Raw genomic sequence first — 17,906 nt, 5'->3', positions numbered from 1 at the left:
CAGGACAGAATTTACATACGAAACATTCAGTCATATAGAATGGATGCCTGCATTGTCGGTTTGAAATGAAAATGCAGAAGTGCTAGTCATGTAATGTTTTTAAGGTCAACCTCAGGGAATATAATGCAGTGAAGTGAAAGTGTTTCTTTGAGAGGTTCAAACAGTGAGACCTGAATATGAATTTTCCTGATCATTTCAGTTGATAAAGGAGAGAACCTAGAACACACAGGAATGAAGGGACATGGATAAGGGGTCAGTTTGTATTAAATTGTCTCAACTGAGTGTTTGACGGTGCAGGACAACATAGTACATGGTCGGGAGCCTGTGTGTAACCCTTTTCCACAGTTACCTGAGTTATGACGTCACCTGGGGTCTCAGCACCTGTAACTCAGACATTTCCTGAGCTCCTGTATCCCCTTCAGCGTGATGGAGCATTCTCCTTAAGATTTTGCAATGCTGATTTCATATTAACAACATTTCAGGAGCTTCTGAAAAACACTGATACCCATTCGCCACTCCTACTCACTGACACTTTGATTTAATCAGTCCAGGGTAGAACCTGGGCATCCAGTATTTAATATCTCCCAAGGTGATTCTGTGGTACCCCGAGAATTAATAACCACAGCCTTTGTGCCTAGCAAGGTAACTTACCAGTTGTACTATTAAGCTAGCCCGTGGTGAGATACTACTGTAAGAGCATGTTACACTTAATATGAAGCTTTCCACCCAACCTGGAACTTTCCACTAGAGGTGGCAGCTTAGCCTACCTGATGATCTAGTGCTGTGTGTTTTAAACATCTTCACAAGTCAGTGGAGGGCAGTGTTTGGAGCAGACTGTCCTTTCATCACTAGTAAAATTAGACCAGCCTGACTTTCTCTCGGTCAGTTTTGATTTTTATTCTAAGTAACGGAAAATGAAACTAACAGATATGACCACCCTCACATTGTTTCGGGAAATTTAAATATTTACGCGAGAATCAGGAAGACATTCAAGATTTCCTGTGTAATTCAGGTGCCTCCCAGAAAGAAAAATGGTACTGATGAACCTATTTGCAAGGAAGGAATGGAGATGAAAATGTAGAGAATGGGCTTACGGACTCGGTCGGGGAGGGCGAGAGTAGGATAAATGGAAAAAGCAGTATCAATATCTATACACTATCGTGTGAAATGGATAGCTGGTGAGAAGTTGCTGTGTAACACAGGGAGCACAGTCTGGTGCTCTGTGATGGAATAGAGGGGGAAGCACTGGAGGGAAAGGATGTATTTATAATCACAGCTGATTCAAATCATACGGTAGAAATCAACACAACACTGTAAAAATTAAAAAAGCAGAAAATTTTTTAAACAAACAAAATTTAGAAAAAAATAATTATGCTTATGGACATAAGGAACATTCCTGGCTCCTGTGACCAAGCTTCCTTGCCACATGCCCTCAGCCTTTATGGTTTGACCTTTGACTTTTTCTGGTCTGAGCTTTTATACAGGCCATATATTGTAACACAGTGGTGAAGAGCATAGTCTCTGGAGTCAGAATACTCACTAGTTCTTCTGTCATTTCTGTCATAGGCACATTGCTCAATCGCCCTGTGCCTCATCTTTAAATAATAGTACCTACTTGATAGCATTGGCCTGAGGAGTCAGTAGACTTAAAGCGCTTTAGGACAGTGCTAATTTTCTAGGCCAGAATACTAGAGCTGTTCCCTTCTCCAGGGGATCTTCTCAAGCCAGGGATCAAACCCAGGTCTCCCACAACGCAGGCGGATTCTTTACCAGCTGAGCCACCAGGGAGGCAAGGAGAGTGCTAGGTGCCTTGAAAGCTCTCAGTAACTGTTAGCCCAGACCTGATTTTTCAGTGTAAAACAGTTCTCGTGCTTTTGAGAAATAGGTGGGGATATACATAAATATATCTAAAGTACGCATAACTTTTTTCCCAATGACTTACCAGTAGTTTAGGCTCTAGATATAAAGTGGAAGGGAATGGAGGGGAATTATATTAAAAATAAGAAAAAATACAAAATAAACATGTTTATAATAGGCAATGGAAATACTGGGTCCTGAGTGTAACAGAGCACTGGATTCTTCAAGAAAGAACGTGCAATCAGAATTTTAAATTGTCCAACGTATGATTGCTCTGGTGGTGTGAGCACTGCACTCTCAGCTCAATTATTTCCTCCTTAATTTACTTCAGCAATAACAATCTCATGTATGCAAAGGAGAAATACAGAGAAGTATAATATTTGAGCTTTCTTCTCAACCAGATGAGCAAAATTAGAACTTTAACTTATTCGGCTTGAAGGAAGAAGTCACTAAATGCCCAGAAGATTTGAGGTGGATTCATGGAAGAAGCATGATCTCAGTGAAATTTAGAAATTTGCAAAGAATGAAAAAGGAGACCACACCATGTTTTATACATGCAGATATTCAGCAAGTATTTCTTGGGTAATAATGAAGCAAAAAGCATGTTCAAAAAACAATGAATATACCAGACTGTTCAGAATAGAGATGAGTAGTAGAAGGTTAAGGCCTGATGCCATCCAAGTTCAAATAAGTTGGGTGTTTGTGTCTTGCAGGTTCACATATAAAAGAGAAATCTCTTTTATGTTGTTTGATACAGAGCTTCCCCAACTTATTGACCACATAATTCTAGCTGGTTTCTTTTTTATATATACAAGAAATAATCTCTCATACTATATTAGTGTTTTAGAGGGATACAGTTTGAGACATATTGCTTTATAATTTCTGAATAGCTTTCTTAGTAAGAAATTTATGTGTATATGAATGTGGAAAGATGCTTAGAAGGACATTTTATCAAAAATGGTCACCTCTGAGTAGCAGGATCCCAGGTGATTTTTCCTTTATTTTCTTCCATTATGTGAAAAAAGTTACAATAAATTAATTGGTGAATTTCCTGTTAGACATCATTCCATGTACACATATACAAATAGATGTTTTCAACTTTATATTAATAGGATCATCCTTAATTTACTGTGCTGTATAATTTGCTTTGTTTTTTCCACTCAGAAATATGTCATAAATCATTCTGATGAGTTGTTATAATGTACATGATAATTTTCAGTGGTTGCCACAGTGGTTGCATTATATGTATATACCATTATGTAGCCTACAGAACTTAGGGATGGGTATTTAGGTAACTTCCACCGTTTCATTTTAATAAAGAATAACATTCTGAGCCATCTTTGCACAGTTTATCAAACTGACTGTAATGAGCAAGTTATTTAAAACCACAGTGCCTCTGTTTCTTCATCTGCAAAATGGATATGGCAACAGAATATACTTGAATTCTAAGGATTAAATGATACACAAAGCTTTTAAAATAACGTTCATCACATAATACACGCGTGCGTGCTAAGTTGCTTCAGTCATGTCTGACTCTGTGCAACCCTATGGACTGTAGCCTGCCAGGCTCCTCTGTCCATGGGATTCTCCAGGCAAGAATGCTGGAGTCAGTTGCCACGCCCTCCTCCAGGAGATCTTCCTGGCCCGGGGATCTAACTCGCATTTCTTACATCTCCTGCACTGGCAAGCAGGTTCTTTACCACTCGTGCCCCCGAGGAAGCCCTTGGTACCGATACATATTAGCCATCTTTGCCGTTAATTGTCACTATTACTCTACTACTGCTAGAGCTTCTGCTCTTATATCTTAGAATAATTTCCTAGCTGTGAGATTGCTGGGTCAAAGGTTATGTACATTTCATGTCTTTGACATATTATTGCTAAACTACTGTCAAAAAAGTTATATGAATTTTTGTCTTTAGGAATACTCATTTTTTTCCTAATCTTGCCATCTTGAGTGTGGTAGTCTTTTTATTTTTGTTAATATGGTAGGTGAAAACTTGTACCTCATTTATTATCTTAATTGTGTTTTTTCCTATGTGTTCAGAGATACCTGTTTTTTTTGTTTCTGTCCCCTGGTGTCCAGCCACACCTGTCACCTCGCCACCTCCTCTCCCAGTAGCAAGAGTTTATCCCCTTGGTTCCTGCCTCCTCAGGAACTGTTCTCTGCCTATTTCTTTCTTACCTTCAACCTGTCCACCTCCTCATTCTCTCCAGATCCAGTTATCCCTTCCCCAGACATTTTTGTGGCCTTTCATACCCCCACACTGTACTAGGCAGTGGGGATCTGGCTGTGAACAGGACAGAGTTTTTGCCCACGTGGGGCTGGCATTCCAGCATGGGAATACAGATCATGAATAAATCAACAGAATAATTTCAGATCATGAGAGATACAGTGAACACTAAAGACGACATTTTTGCCAGAGAGTGACGGAGAGAGCAGCAGTGGTTTCCTTAGATAGATGCTCAGGGAAAGGCCTCTCCAAGGAGGTGTCTGAACTCTGAGACCTGAATGATGAGAAGCACACAAGAGTGGGTGTCAGTACCCCAGAACAGCAGAGCTGGACGTCCTGGGGCAAGAAGAAGAGAGGCCAGTCTGTGGAGCACACAGTGAGCAAAGGGAAGCAGGCAAGTGGGAGGCGAGAGATTCGCAGGGATGTACAGTTGTGTCTGGTGTGGAAACTCAGAAGGGGAGGTAGGGGGATGATGACAGATTTGGAAATAAGACCTGTCAGGCTGCGGTAGCGTGGGCAGAGGAGAGCATAGAATGAAGTGAAGCTTAGAATCTGGGATGTCCTTTGCAGACAGACTCATTTAGATTGGCCGACGGTTGAGATGAGGGAAAGCTACTTCAGCTCCTGACCTCGTTGCTGGGTGTGGTGGGGGCAGGGCTCCCTTTAAGTCTTGGTCCTCCAGCTGGCACCTGGTTTCTTAACCTCTGCAACCAAGTTTCTTCAGAGAAAAGTCTACACTCACGTTCCAACCCCCTGCCTTGCCTCTGCAGACCAGTACTGGCTCCTGGCCCCAAGTAGGAGTGCTGCCCCAGGGTCACTAACATCCTTATCACTTGTTAGTCCTGTAGCATTTGACACTGCTGAGACCATTCATTCCCGTCTTGAAACTCTGCTCTTCTGGCTTCCATGCTGTCACCGTAGTTCAGGCCTTCTTGGCTGTTTCATGGGCTCTTCCTTCTCCATCCTTCCTTGGATGTTAAGTCCCTGTTCCTTGACCCCTTTTCTCTCCCCTCTCTGTTCTTCCACCCTAGGTGATCTCATCCCCCATTATTGCTTTGTGTTTGTTAAGTTCCTTCAGTTGTGTTGGACTCTTTGCGACCCCATGGATTGTAGACCCCCGGCTCCTCTGTCCATGAGATTTCTCAGGCAAGTATACTGGAGTGGGGTGCCACTTCCTCCTGCAGGGAATCTTTCCCATCCAGGCATCGAACCTGCCTCTCATGTCTCCAGCATTGGCAGGTGGGTTGACAAGCTCCAGGCCCTGCGCCCAGCTGGCCCCCTGCTCAGCATGTTCCAGACAGAGCTCTTCCATCCCTTCGTCCCGCCCGCTCTGGTTCCCCCCAGCTGGACTACTTTCAGTACGTCCTCCTCTCCACAGCTTCCTGTCTCTGCTCCCTTCCCTGCCTCGGGCACCCCCTTGGTCCAGTCCCCCAGTCCCTGGGCCTAGCTCACTGCTGCTTGTCCTTCACACCCACTGTAGCTTTCTCACCCTCTGAGAGTCTTCCTACTCTGAGTGCCCAGGTTTGGGTCCCACCTAAGGTGTTTCCAGAGGCCCTCACCCTTGCCTTGATGGTGGCTTTTGCCACACAGGCTCTTGAGCTCTTTCCTTGCCACTCTCCCCCACTGTTCAGTCATCTCTTTAGCAGCTCGGGACTGTATGTCCTCATTCATCACTGTTTCCATAGAATGCTGTATAGACTTTGGTCAAGCGATTGAGAAAGTGAATCCTCCTCCACCGGCTGACATTGCCGGGCCTTCCCTATCGCCCTTTGTTTTCGTCCTCACTCCTTCCTGGGGACTTAGTTCTGCTGTTGTTCAGCCTGCTGCCTTTCATGTACTCAGATTCCTCAGGATCCTTTCATCTGCCTTTTCCTTTGTACAATCACTTATTAAACTGTGACTACAAATTACTTTGAGGCTTGCCTTTTAAATAGAGTAAAAATAGATAATTAAAGCAGATTTGTACTAGTGATTTCATAATTACTATAATGAATATGCATTATGGAAGATACTACCTAATTATCAAAATCCTCACATTTAAATGGCTAAAATTAAATTTCAAATTAAGAACACCAAATATTTTAAACAAAGTGGGATTGTTTGTTGTCTACAAAGAAAGAAATACTCATAATAATTAGCTTTTTTTTTTTTTGGTCCCAGAGTGCTTCGTGTTGGCGGGACCATCGTGCTGTTACTCAGCGAAGATCACCACAGGCACCTTAAGGGTGGTGAAGCGAGTAGCGGCCCTTTGAATTCCCAGGGCGGCCACACAGAGGAACCTGGAGGCGAAGAGTGCTTGACTCCTGCAGGAAAAGCTGCTGGGTCAGAGCCAGTATCATCCTCATTCGCAGCCAGCAACCAGGAGTGCTTGGACAGAATGTCACCGCTTGGCTCTTTGGTGCCAGTGGACTGCTACAGAGTGAGCCTTGGAAAAACAGACGCACTCATCTCCAAGTATAAGAAGTCGTACTCCCCTGGGCGATAGCGGCCTGCTGCTACTGAGTCCTCATGTGTCAGCTGAACAGAGTAGAAGGCAGTTGTCTCAGGGGTCTTAACAGTGCCAGAGAGTTCCAAGTCAACAGATTCCCCTAAACAGGGTTGTGGCTGCTGGACACCTGTTCTTCCATAAGAACTTCTGTCTAACACTCTGAAGAGTGTTTCTGACAGAGGATAATTAACAGATATTTGAACAAAAGGACTCTTAAACTTGCCCTTCTGTCAAAATATGAAGAGATCTGCTCTGCCCACACTGTTTCTAAGCAGAAGCTTCAACTTCAAAGCCAGGGTTTTCAGAGGCTCACCATAACGTGTATCTCAATCATCACAAATTTGATACTATCTTCATTGTCAGGTTTTTTGAAACATAGAAACTTTTATTTTTTGATATTAACTTCTTTTGATATTTAACTTGATTTTTTTGAATCTATAATTTTCTTCTCCATTTAAATGAAAAGAACTTTTATCCACAGTACATTTTTTATGTCCCATATTATGTAAAGCATCAGTGGGAAGACTAATATGAATTAAACCAATATCCTCCAACATGAGAGAAAGTAAAGTTTTGGTTTTTTTCTGAAAGCATTGTCACTTCATTCCTATATAAATGCATTCTTTGTGTTCACTTCTTAAGGAAACAGTTGATGAAAAATATGATTTCTTTCCATAGCCTAATAAAGCTTCATGGCTGCTTTGGTACCATTTGAACAATGTTTCCGTTTGGGGGAAAATTCTCACCTTGTGAATCCCACCTCTCCAAAACAGAGGCAAAAGCTTGTTTTCTGGCTAGGGTGAGATGTGTAACCTTAGCTCAGTTATCAAGGTCCACTGTCAGTGTGGGGTGAGTGGGGTACAGGTGATACATGGGACTTTTATCCAGAGCACCTCTTAGTGGGCCCAGTGGGACAGTAATCTGTTGTGTATTCATACAGTAAATATTCATTGCAAACTTACCATCTGCCAAGGCACTTTCTCAGCCCTTGGAGCTATCAGCAAACCAAGCAAATCCCTGCCCTCATAGGATTTAAATCTAGTGGGGGAGACAGATAAGAAATGATAGACATAATAAGTCATTTATTTGCTAGGTCAAAAGATAACCTAGCAAAGATAATCTAGATAAGTGGAGGGAACTTGCAGGGGAAAAATAAAGCAGAGTAGTGACGGGAACATAGGAGGATGGGGGCAAATGTTTTGCATTCTGCTTACAACAGCTCCAGCTTCACTGAAAATGTGAGATTTGAGCAAATATTTAAAGGACATGGAATAGTGTTCCAGGCATATGGAACAGCCGTTGCAAAGGCCCTGTGGCAAGAGAGTGCCTGATGTGTTTGAGGAACAGCAGAAAAGCACATGTGGCTGGAGGAGAGTGAGTAATGGGGAGAAATCTTAAAGAGAAAGTGAGGGGCAGGTAAGGGTGGGAGGGGTTGGTCGGTGGGTTTAGTCACATAGGACCTTGAAGACTACAGGAAGACTTTGACTCAAAAGCAGTATAGAGTTTTTAACAAGTCACAATCTAACATACATTGTATAGGATCACTGTGACTACTGTATTGCACATTGATTGTAGGGAGGCAAGGGTGGAAGTAGGCCAGTTGGGAATTTTTGCAATAATCCAGGCAAGAGAAGATGGTAGCTTGCCCCAGGATGGTGGCAGCACAAGTAGTAAGAAGCAGCTAGATTCTGGATGTATTTTGTAAGCAGAACCAGCAGGATCTGCTGATGGAGAAGACGCAGGAATGACCACAAGATTTTTGGCCAAGCACCTGGCACAGTGGAGTTTTCCAGTCAACTGTCCAGGGAACAACAACACAGGAGGAGCAGGCTTGGTGTGAGAGAGCAGAAGTTCAGGCTCAGACTTGCTCGCTTTGAGATATATATTAAACATTCAAGTGGAGGAGCTGAGTAGGCAATTGAATAAATAATCTGCAGTTTAAGCTGAAGGTCTGTTCTGGGGATGGAAATTTGGGAATTTACAGCATAAAGTTGCCATGAAACTGAATCGGATCACCATAGGATGGAGCCATGAAACTGAATCGGATCACCATAGGATGGAGTAGAGGAAAGAAAGGAAGAGGAGCAGGGCTGAGCCCTGGGTTCCTTCCAACAGAAGAGGGATCTGCAAGGGAGACGGAGAAGGAACAAGCGGTGAGGCAGGAGGAAAACAAGAGCAGGTGCCTGGAAGGCAAATAAAGAATATGGTGGAGGGAGGGACCAACTACTAAACACTGCTAACCAGCCTAGTAAGGGAAGGACTGGAAATTGACCATTGGATTTAACAATGAAGACGTCATACGGGACCTTGATAACGGGAGTTTTGCTGTTGTAGAGTAGGAGGAAAACCACACTGGATTGGGCTTCAGAGAAAACAGGAAAAGAACCAGAGGTAGTATGTATAAGCAATGCCTTCAACTAGTTTTGCTGAAAAGAGCAAAAACTGGTGGTAATAGTTGGTCGAGGACATGGTGTTGAATGATTTCTTTTTTTTTAAGATGAGAGAAGTAGCAGCATTTTTATGTTGATGAGACTGTTCCAAGAAAGGTAAAAAACTGATGAGCCAGGAAAAAGGGGCCAAATGCTAGAACGTCCTTGAATAAGGAGGTGGTACGAGTCCATACATGGAATAAGCTTTCGATAAGAGCGTGAATAATTTCTCCATGGTTACAAGTGGGAAGAAACATACAGGCATTTCTGCTATAACATGATAAATGTGTTCCTGAACACTTTTTCAGTCCAAAATCCATGCACTAAAAATAACAATTTATGGAAAAATAGGGTTGGGGCAGACTATCCCAAACCTATCCAACTTTGCAAACTGCACGCTAGCAAAAACTGACATAGTTGGGTTTTCTTTAAAGCCTTATATTTCATATAAATAAGTCATAAAATAAAGGACTCCACCTTCCCAAGAAAAGGGCAAAGACAGCCTGCTAGAATTTAGGAGACGGAAGGATAGAAGCTGCTGAGAAACACCAACGGGTGGCCATTTCTTCTCCAGGGGATGTTCCTAACCCAGGGATCAAACGCACATCCCCTGTGTCTCCTGCATTGCAGGCAGATTCTTTACCCACTGAGCCATCAGGAAAGACCCCTCCAGGACAGAACCTGTGGCCAAACCACCAAGACCAGGAAAGACCAGGAAGGAGTGGTGTTACGTCAAGTACCTTATTCTGCAGCTTGTCCATTCAGCTCACCCCACTGGCGTCCTTCCCATTCGGCAGCTTTTATCTGGTGGAACAAAATATTAATGTGCTGGGGGAAAAAAAATCACTTGTGATCCAACCCAATTTCCATATTACAGTGACATCATCCCCCTACTTAGCAATAATATTTAATGCCTGTCACAGAAACACACAGCGTAGGAGAACAGACTGTAAGTGGGAGCAGATGCTGGAAGGTGGGCGGATGTGATGCTGTGGAAGTCTTCCGACCACTTCCATTTTCTCAGTGAAAAAGTATGTGGTTATTTTCCCAGTTTCTCAGTCTGTGGTTGGAACAGCTTCCCTGTGCAGTGAAAGAATCCAAGCAATGAGTTCCAAACCAGGAGCTTGGGGTGTCTATTATTGAAGGACTAAGGTTACGTACTCCCTAGGTTCCCCCTTCCTATCAAAATGACCAAACAAAGCAACACTGTACGTCTGTAGGAACTGCAGATTTTGCTGCCACCAAGAAGAATGAGGCACAGATGCTCGAGGGCACAGATCCCATCACTTGGCATCTGAATGCAACCAGCTTTGGGTCTGCTGCTCTGGCTCATTTACTTCTCCTGGAGGCCTGGGTAGGAGACAGCTCTCTAGCTGGTCTAGGCACACTGGAAGCAGCTCTGCGTTTTGCCCTTAGGACCCAGGAGAGTGAATGATGCCCAGACAGTCTGGGATCAGCCTGGATGCTGTGTGGACTCTGCCGCAGGTCCTAAAAGGGAAAGTGCAGCTGCAGCCTCGGCTTTTGGAGTAAAGCCAAGCTTTCTTATGCAAGTAGTTATTCTTTTGAAATAACTCTTGCTGCTAAGGGCTTGACCATAGGATTTTAGGTGACCATGTGACCTAAGCTATCCATCCCGAGATTCAATCCAGCAAACCAAGAGTGAGAGGGCTCAGTCTGACAGCATGCCTTCATCAGATGGGAGTGACATATACCAGCACTGAGTGTGTGTGACTGACAGTCCTCATCCAGCGAGGCGCCTCCTGCCTGCCACTCCCCTCCCTCATAATCATGGTCCCACAGGGAATTCCCAATGAGCAGATCACCAAGGAGGAAAAAAAGCCAAATCTGGTTTGCAGATGACTCTGCCAGTTTAGCTGTTAGCTGCTGGCATTTAACTCCCAGAGCATTTCAGCCCCACTTGGGGTCAAGGGATGATGGGGAAAGGAAACATTCCCAGGGAGTACCGCTTGAAGTGGTCTGCAATGTCCACTTTACCTAAAAGGAGAGATGGCCTGGGAGGAAGATACCCATCATGTCATGGGCAGTGACTACCAGTCTGAAAGGATGGTGAGCAACATGAAGTGTGGGAAGAGGAATGTGGCTGGACATCTCAGGATGGGCCCCTATATGGGAGAATCACTGGGTCTCAATCACTGGAATGGTTAAGAACTCCCACTGTGCATGAGGCTCAAGTGTGTGAGCAGAAGATTGCCTGGCCTGTGCCTTCCCTGTTTTTCACTCAACAGCCTCATGGACAAAGTGGGCGTGGTTTCAGACACAGAGATCGGGCACTGGCCCAAAAGGACTTCTCACCAAGGCTGATTGCCTGCTGCCTCTGCTGATGAATTTTCAGCAGCAGTGACCAGTCCTAAGACTTCGATATAGTACCACATGGAGGAGGGGAATTAGAGTGGAGACACTTCCCTGGTAGGAAGGGCAAGAATCTGTCCTCACTAGACTAACTGCTCACTCTGGACTCCAGCTCTCCAGACCAGCCATGCCTTTCATGGACCTTGTTTCCCTGCAACAATACTTCTTATCAGAGTTCATTTACAGTGCTGTGTGTGAGACCCACTATGAGATCTGTGAGACCAATGTTCATTGAATTTCTAGTCTTGTACCATCTGCCCCATCACCTGAAACAGAAGTCCTGATGGCAGGGTGGAAGAGCTACTCGACACTCAATGACTGTGCCAGCACAGAGAAGTCCTTGAGAGGCCGAGAGCCCTCCTTGCAGAATGCTATATGCACTATGAACCAGAGACCAATAGATGGTGCTCTTTCTCCCGAAGTCAGAAAAAAGGGACCGGGGGTAAAAGTCGAAGGCAAGCCTGTTACCACACCCCAGTCTCTGGAAGGGTGTCAGCAGAAGGATCTGGCCTCAGGCGTCAGAAAGGCACAGAGGGCAGCATCCCGGGCCCAAAAGCAACGGTACAAGCTGCGGTGTGGGCGCCCAGCAGAGGCTGCAAGGGCTCACTGACAGCAGTCCCATCACGGCAGCTGGATGATGCTTCTGGCTGGGTAGCCACACAAACTAATTTCCTGCCCTCCTGAACACCTTAATATACGTATTCTTAATGACGTCTCTCTGCTAAACTGCCTAGGGTAGATCCTGTCGGTTGCAGCTGGGAACCCTGTCCCACACACCTGCGTTACTGAAGCCCACTCCCGTCCTCCAGGTGCTGCCCTCTCCTTCGCGGTGAGGTGTGCTCACCTGTTCTGCATTTATCCTTTTGCCAGGTATGCATTTGTCCTTTTGCCACAGGTATTAATTTTATATAATTTCCACACCCCCACTTCACCAAAATTACTTTTAATGTTTTGGCCTCTTAAAGACATTGAACAATAATACAGTCTTTTTCATTCTGTGCCTAAACCTTACTTGAATATTTAGAAGAGAAAAAAGAAACGTGCAAAGTTGGATATCTTTGTGTGTGTAACCAAGATGCAGCAAATGGCAGGTAGAAAATGTGTTTGCTCATGGACTTGAATGACAGTTGGTGGACATCCTCAAAGGCAGTGGTTCTAACTATCTTTGCATACTTGGCAGAATTAAATCATGGTTTCAGTGTCTGTTAAAACAGCTTTAATAATCCAATGCACAAAATGATAAAGCTTTTTAAAATAAGTTTCCAAAATTTGAGGATATCTTCTAGTGGGAGTATTCTATCATATTTTCCCCCACCCTTGGCACAGGGCGTGGCCCCCAAGAACAGTTAATATTCCTTGAATGAAATTAAACTGGCTCCTGTTGGAAGGGAACAAATAGATGTTTGTGGATCTGAGGACAGTTAATTAAAGAGACACCCAGAAAGCCATGTGGGAGACAGACAGCTGTCTGGGGAGAGGCCTACTTTCTACATAACCTAGAAAACTAAGCCTCCTCAGGGATTCTAAATATATTGATTTTTCAAGAGGAACCACTCACTTGGATATTGGGTAAATATGAGAGTTCAAGGAGCCATGCAAGAAAGCTTTAGGGCAAAAATTAGTGAGATGAGAGGTCTTCACAGAAAAATCCTGGTAATAAAGAAATCTTGAGTATTTTCATGCACGTTATACAAACACTACATATTTTTACATAGTGTTTATAGCATTTTCAATTCTCTATTCTTTCAGTCATTCATTTGCTCCTTCATTCATTGGACTGCCAAGTGTCTCTGAGTACCTGCTGTGTGTCAGGCTCTGGGATGCTCACTGGTAAAGTGAAAAGGTGGGCAGGGAGCAGGAAGACAGCAGCCAAAGGTCTCCACGTATGACAGGGCTATCCCCAACCTCCAGACATAGAGGGACAAAATCACTCTCTGAAAGAGCTTGACAGAGAAAGATGGACAGAGTCCAGGACTGAGAGCAAAAAATAATGGATTTATGGGGAGTTTAAAAAAACTGAACACATGCCTAAGTATGGCTAGCTTCATCTTTTAGTTACATCATCTTTTAATGATGTCTCTTCTGCTAAATTACCTAGAGTCGAGTCTGTCAATTGCAGCTGGGAACCCTGTTCTGCACACTTGGGTTACTGAAGCCCACTCCTGTCCCCCGGGCACTGCCCTCTCATTCATATAAATTCTGTGAATTTATGATGCTCAAGAGATGCAAGAATTCGAAGTATCATTTTGCCATCCGAATGCCACAGTCATTTAATACTGTCAGTTTTCATCAAGTTCCGTCAAGTAATGGCCTTCTCAAATGTGTAATAAATGAGAACAATTACAGCAGGCCCTCTCCCTGCCCATCCTCCTCTTCACATTTCTTCTTACCACTGAGTGGCTCTCCTCCTAGCTGCCCTTCTGTGACTCCTCCCCTTGATATGTCTACACTATTTAGATTGAATTCACCTCGGAAGAGTGGGCATATTAACCATGTATTCTGCCAGGGGCCCCCAGATGCCTAGTCCTGGACTCTGGGTATTAACACGATTCACTGGGCTAGAGGTTTTTTGGTTTTGTTTTTATGTAAGTCAGATAGTTCATCTTTCAGTGTCCTATCTTTTTGCCTTTTCATACTATTCATGGGGTTCTCAAGGCAGGAACACTGAAGTGGTTTGCTATCCCCTTCTCCAGTGGACCATGGTTTGCCAAAACTCTCCACCATGACCTGTCCATCTTGGGTGGCCCTACATGGCATGGCTCATAGTTTCGTTGAGTTAGAAAAGGCTATGGTCCATATGATCAATTTGATTAGTTTTCTGTGATTGTGGTTTTCATTCTGTCTTCCCTCTGACAGATAAGGATAAGAGGCTTATGGAAGCTTTCTGTTGGGAGAGACTGACTGTGGGGGAAATTGAGTCTTATTCTGATGGGTGCGGCCATGCTCAGTAAATCCTTTGTCCAATTTTCTGTTGATGGGCAGGGCTATGTTCCCTCCCTATTTTTTGACCTGAGACCAAACTATGGTGGTCTAAAGGAAATCAGTCCTGAATATTCATTGAAAGGACTGATGCTAAAGCTGAAATTCCAATACTTTGGCCACCTGATGCAAAGAAATGACTCCTTGGAAAAGACCCTGATGCTGAGAGGGATTGGGGGCAGGAGGAGAAGGGGACAATAGATGATGAGATGGTTGGATGGCATCACCAACTCAATGGACATGAGTTTGAACAAGCTGCAGGAGTTGGTGATGGACAGGGAAGCCTGGTGTGCTGCAGTCCATGGGGTTGCAAATAGTTGGACACAACTGAGCGACTGAACTGAATTGAAGTCAGATAATATGCATGACTGTCTTGCTCAAAGCCCTCCAGTGATTTTCCCATTTTCCTCAGAATAAAACCTAAAGTCTTGATCTGGCCCCTGGTACCCATCTAACTTCATCTCTGACACATCCTCTCTCATTCTGACCCCTTGCCAACCCAGGAATGTGCAAAGTTCTGTCCCATCTCAGCCCTTTGGACTTGCTGGCCCTCTCCCTGGGCATCTCCCCTTATGCCTGCACTGCTCAGGCTCTCAGTTGAAATGCCCTCTGATAAGCAAGGCCATCCATGGCCTCCTTACCTAAGCCAGCCACCACCTCACCCTTCACACCTAGTCTCAGAGCTCTTTTTCCGTTTCTCTTTATATGTATGACATGCTTGTCTGTCGGCTGTCTCCCCACCATTACAGCAGCAGGTCCTTGAAGGCAGTGGCCTTACTGACTTGCTCAGTTTCTCTCCTGTACTGAAGTCAGTCTCTGACACATACTAGGCACTCAATATAGATTCGGTAATTAAAAGACCACATGAAGATTCCATTCCACGGTCATCTTCCAACCAGATGAACAGAGCCAGAAAGGCCTGGATGCTAGACCAAGTTCCCCCTCACTCTGAACAAACGCATGCACTCCAAAAAAGAAAAAATGTTCAACTGTTAGTCCCTGAAGAGAAATTCCCCCCACCCGCTTTCTTTTCCTTTGTGACATTCTAATGTATGGAATCACGCAGCCCAGAACCAGCTGCTCAATCGTTACTAGGTAAAAGCTTGACATTTTCTATGACACCCTTCTTGATTATGTAGGCGTATCACAGCCCCACAGGCTGGCTGCTTTTAAAAATAATGAAGTTGTACTAAATTTCACTTTAACCCATTGCATTCTTCACTCCTCTGGCTCCCCGCAGTCACTGGTATTTTTTTTGGACAAGGTTGTGAAAAGCGGGCATCCATGCATCTAGCCCTGTCCAGCTCCACAAAACTCTTAGCCCCTTAATCCATCTCTCTCCCTCTTTACTCCCTCTCCTTCACCTCAGTTCCCTTGAAAACCATTCCTCACTCCTACAAACACTCTTTAAACTGTTACTTGATTTGGAAAATTCTTTAAGAACTAGCTCATCCTTTGAATCAATACTGTGTTAATCACTTGTGTTATCTCCCCCAGATCACCTTTCACACTTGGTTTCGTTTCCATCCCCCAGTCCACTTTATCTGAGAAATGTGTTGGCACAATAGTGATTGACTGTAGCCACGGCAGAGGCATATAAAGCAGACACAGACGCCCCATTGACATGTTTGCAGGAATACAGATACTTACTTTGTTCAACCTCAAAAGCTGTTTAGCTCTTCTGTTCAGGGTTAGACGCCTCACCAGAGACTGGCTAAGAGATCTTAGGTTAGTACTCAGTCTCAGTGTCCTCTCTTGTCAACAGCAATGATGATGAGGGCCTCCATATACCTTCCAAGGCTGCACTGAGGTTTGGTTTGGTTTTGAACACACCACTCAGTGATCAAACTCTCCAAGAGAAAACATAAAATGAAGTACTCTCCTTGATTCATTAAAAAAACAGAAATAAGAACCTGTAGGATATCCTTTTTTGACTCAACATCAGATGGCTTTACTTTACTGTTTGTGTAATTGCCATGCTCTATTTTCAAAGTCAATTTGCATTCAACTTGGATAAATAAAAGTTTACAGAAGTATTCAAAGTATTTCATGGGCTTCTCAAAAGTGTGGTGATTGCCAACATCCCTGGAAATCACATAAGCTCATGGATGTGTCTAGAGGTTCAGGAGAGGTGATTGGTTTTCGATACTGTACATCAAGACAGTCACAAAACAAGGACTAAAATCCCTGAGTCTCTGAGATCTGATACTATCTCTAAGCATATAGCCTCCTTTCTGAGTAATTGTTCTCATTTAATAATTTTTAAAAAGCCATCAGGAATGCTTTCTCAGGACAAAAGAAGGCAGACCCACCCAATTAAATATTAATCTTTGAGCCACCCTGGTGACATGGGAATTTCTCAAAATGTTCAGTGGGGGAAGTGCCAAGAAGGTAATTAAAATTGCTGTCATACCTTTAGGCTGCTGAAGGTCACTCATGTAAGGAGAGGTTCTGTGCTTGTAAAAATAGGTCTGGCATTCTTTAGAGAATTACAAAGGTCAGTGTGTGCTCTGGTTTAGAAATGCAGTAGCTTGATTAAAAACTGCAGAGCAATAACTTCCAAGGGGAAACCATAAAAAAAATGTGGGGGAGTATGAACGTATCTAGATGTATACAACTTTAAAAATAAAATCAAATATAGTTAAAAGTGTACTGGCAGTGTTTGTCCTGGGGCTCCAGTAGGTGGTGTGGATGTCATGTGGAAAAGTGGAAAAAGTAATGATTTTGGAGTCAGCAGGCCAGAATCTAAACCTTGGCTCTGACGTTTGATACCTTAGAGGTGATTTAACCACAAGGAGCCTTAGTTTCTCCATTTAGAAAGGAGCTATAGAACCTAAAATGGACTGAAATCAGTGAATTTAACTCAGATGACCATTATATCTACTACTGTGGGCAAGAATCCCTTAGAAGAAATGGATTAGCCATCATAGTCAACAAAAGAGTCTGAAATGCAGTACTTGAATGCAGTCTCAAAAACGACAGAATGATCTCCATTCGTTTCCAAGGCAAACCATTCTGTATCCCAGTAATCCAAGTCTATGCCATAACCAGTAATGCTGAAGCTGAAACTGAATGGTTCTATGAAGACCTACAAGACCTTCTATAACTAACACCCAAAAGAGATGTCCTTTTCATTATAGGGGACTGGAATGCAAAAGTAGGAGATAACTGGAATCAAGAGTCAAAGAGTCAAGAGCCAAAAGTCAAGAGATACCTGAAGTAACAGGCAAATTTGGCCTTGGAGTTCAAAACAAAGCTGGTCAAAGTCTTTGCCTGAGAACAAAGGCAGAGTTTTGCCAAGAGAACACACTGGTCATAGCAAACACCCTCTTCCAACAACAACACAAGAGAAGACTCTACACATGGACATCAACAGATGGTCAACACCAAAATCTGATTGATTATATTCTTTGCTGGAGAAGGAAATGGCAACCCACTCCAGTATTCTTGCCTAGAGAATCCCGTGGACAGAGCCTGGTGGTCTGCTGTCCATAGGGTCGCCGAGAGTCAGACACGACTGAAGCGACTTAGCAGCAGCATATTCTTTGCAGC

At 43.8% G+C, this 17,906-nt stretch overlaps 1 protein-coding gene across 1 annotated transcript in view; it reads left to right on the top strand.

The window, feature by feature from the left end:
• THUMPD2 (THUMP domain containing 2) overlaps positions 1-7,286 on the top strand; it is a 38,530-nt gene extending 31,244 nt beyond the window's left edge. Inside the window, 1 exon segment of the mRNA XM_040224693.1 lies at positions 6,249-7,286. Within this exon segment, the coding sequence (XP_040080627.1) occupies positions 6,249-6,573 (325 nt within the window). The 3' untranslated portion in view covers positions 6,574-7,286.
• The last annotated feature ends 10,620 nt before the right edge of the window (positions 7,287-17,906 follow it).

Source organism: Oryx dammah, unplaced genomic scaffold, assembly GCF_014754425.2.
Source record: "Oryx dammah isolate SB20612 unplaced genomic scaffold, SCBI_Odam_1.1 HiC_scaffold_25, whole genome shotgun sequence".
Taxonomy (NCBI): Eukaryota; Metazoa; Chordata; class Mammalia; order Artiodactyla; family Bovidae; genus Oryx; species Oryx dammah.
This window is presented reverse-complemented; position numbering and strand designations above follow the sequence as displayed.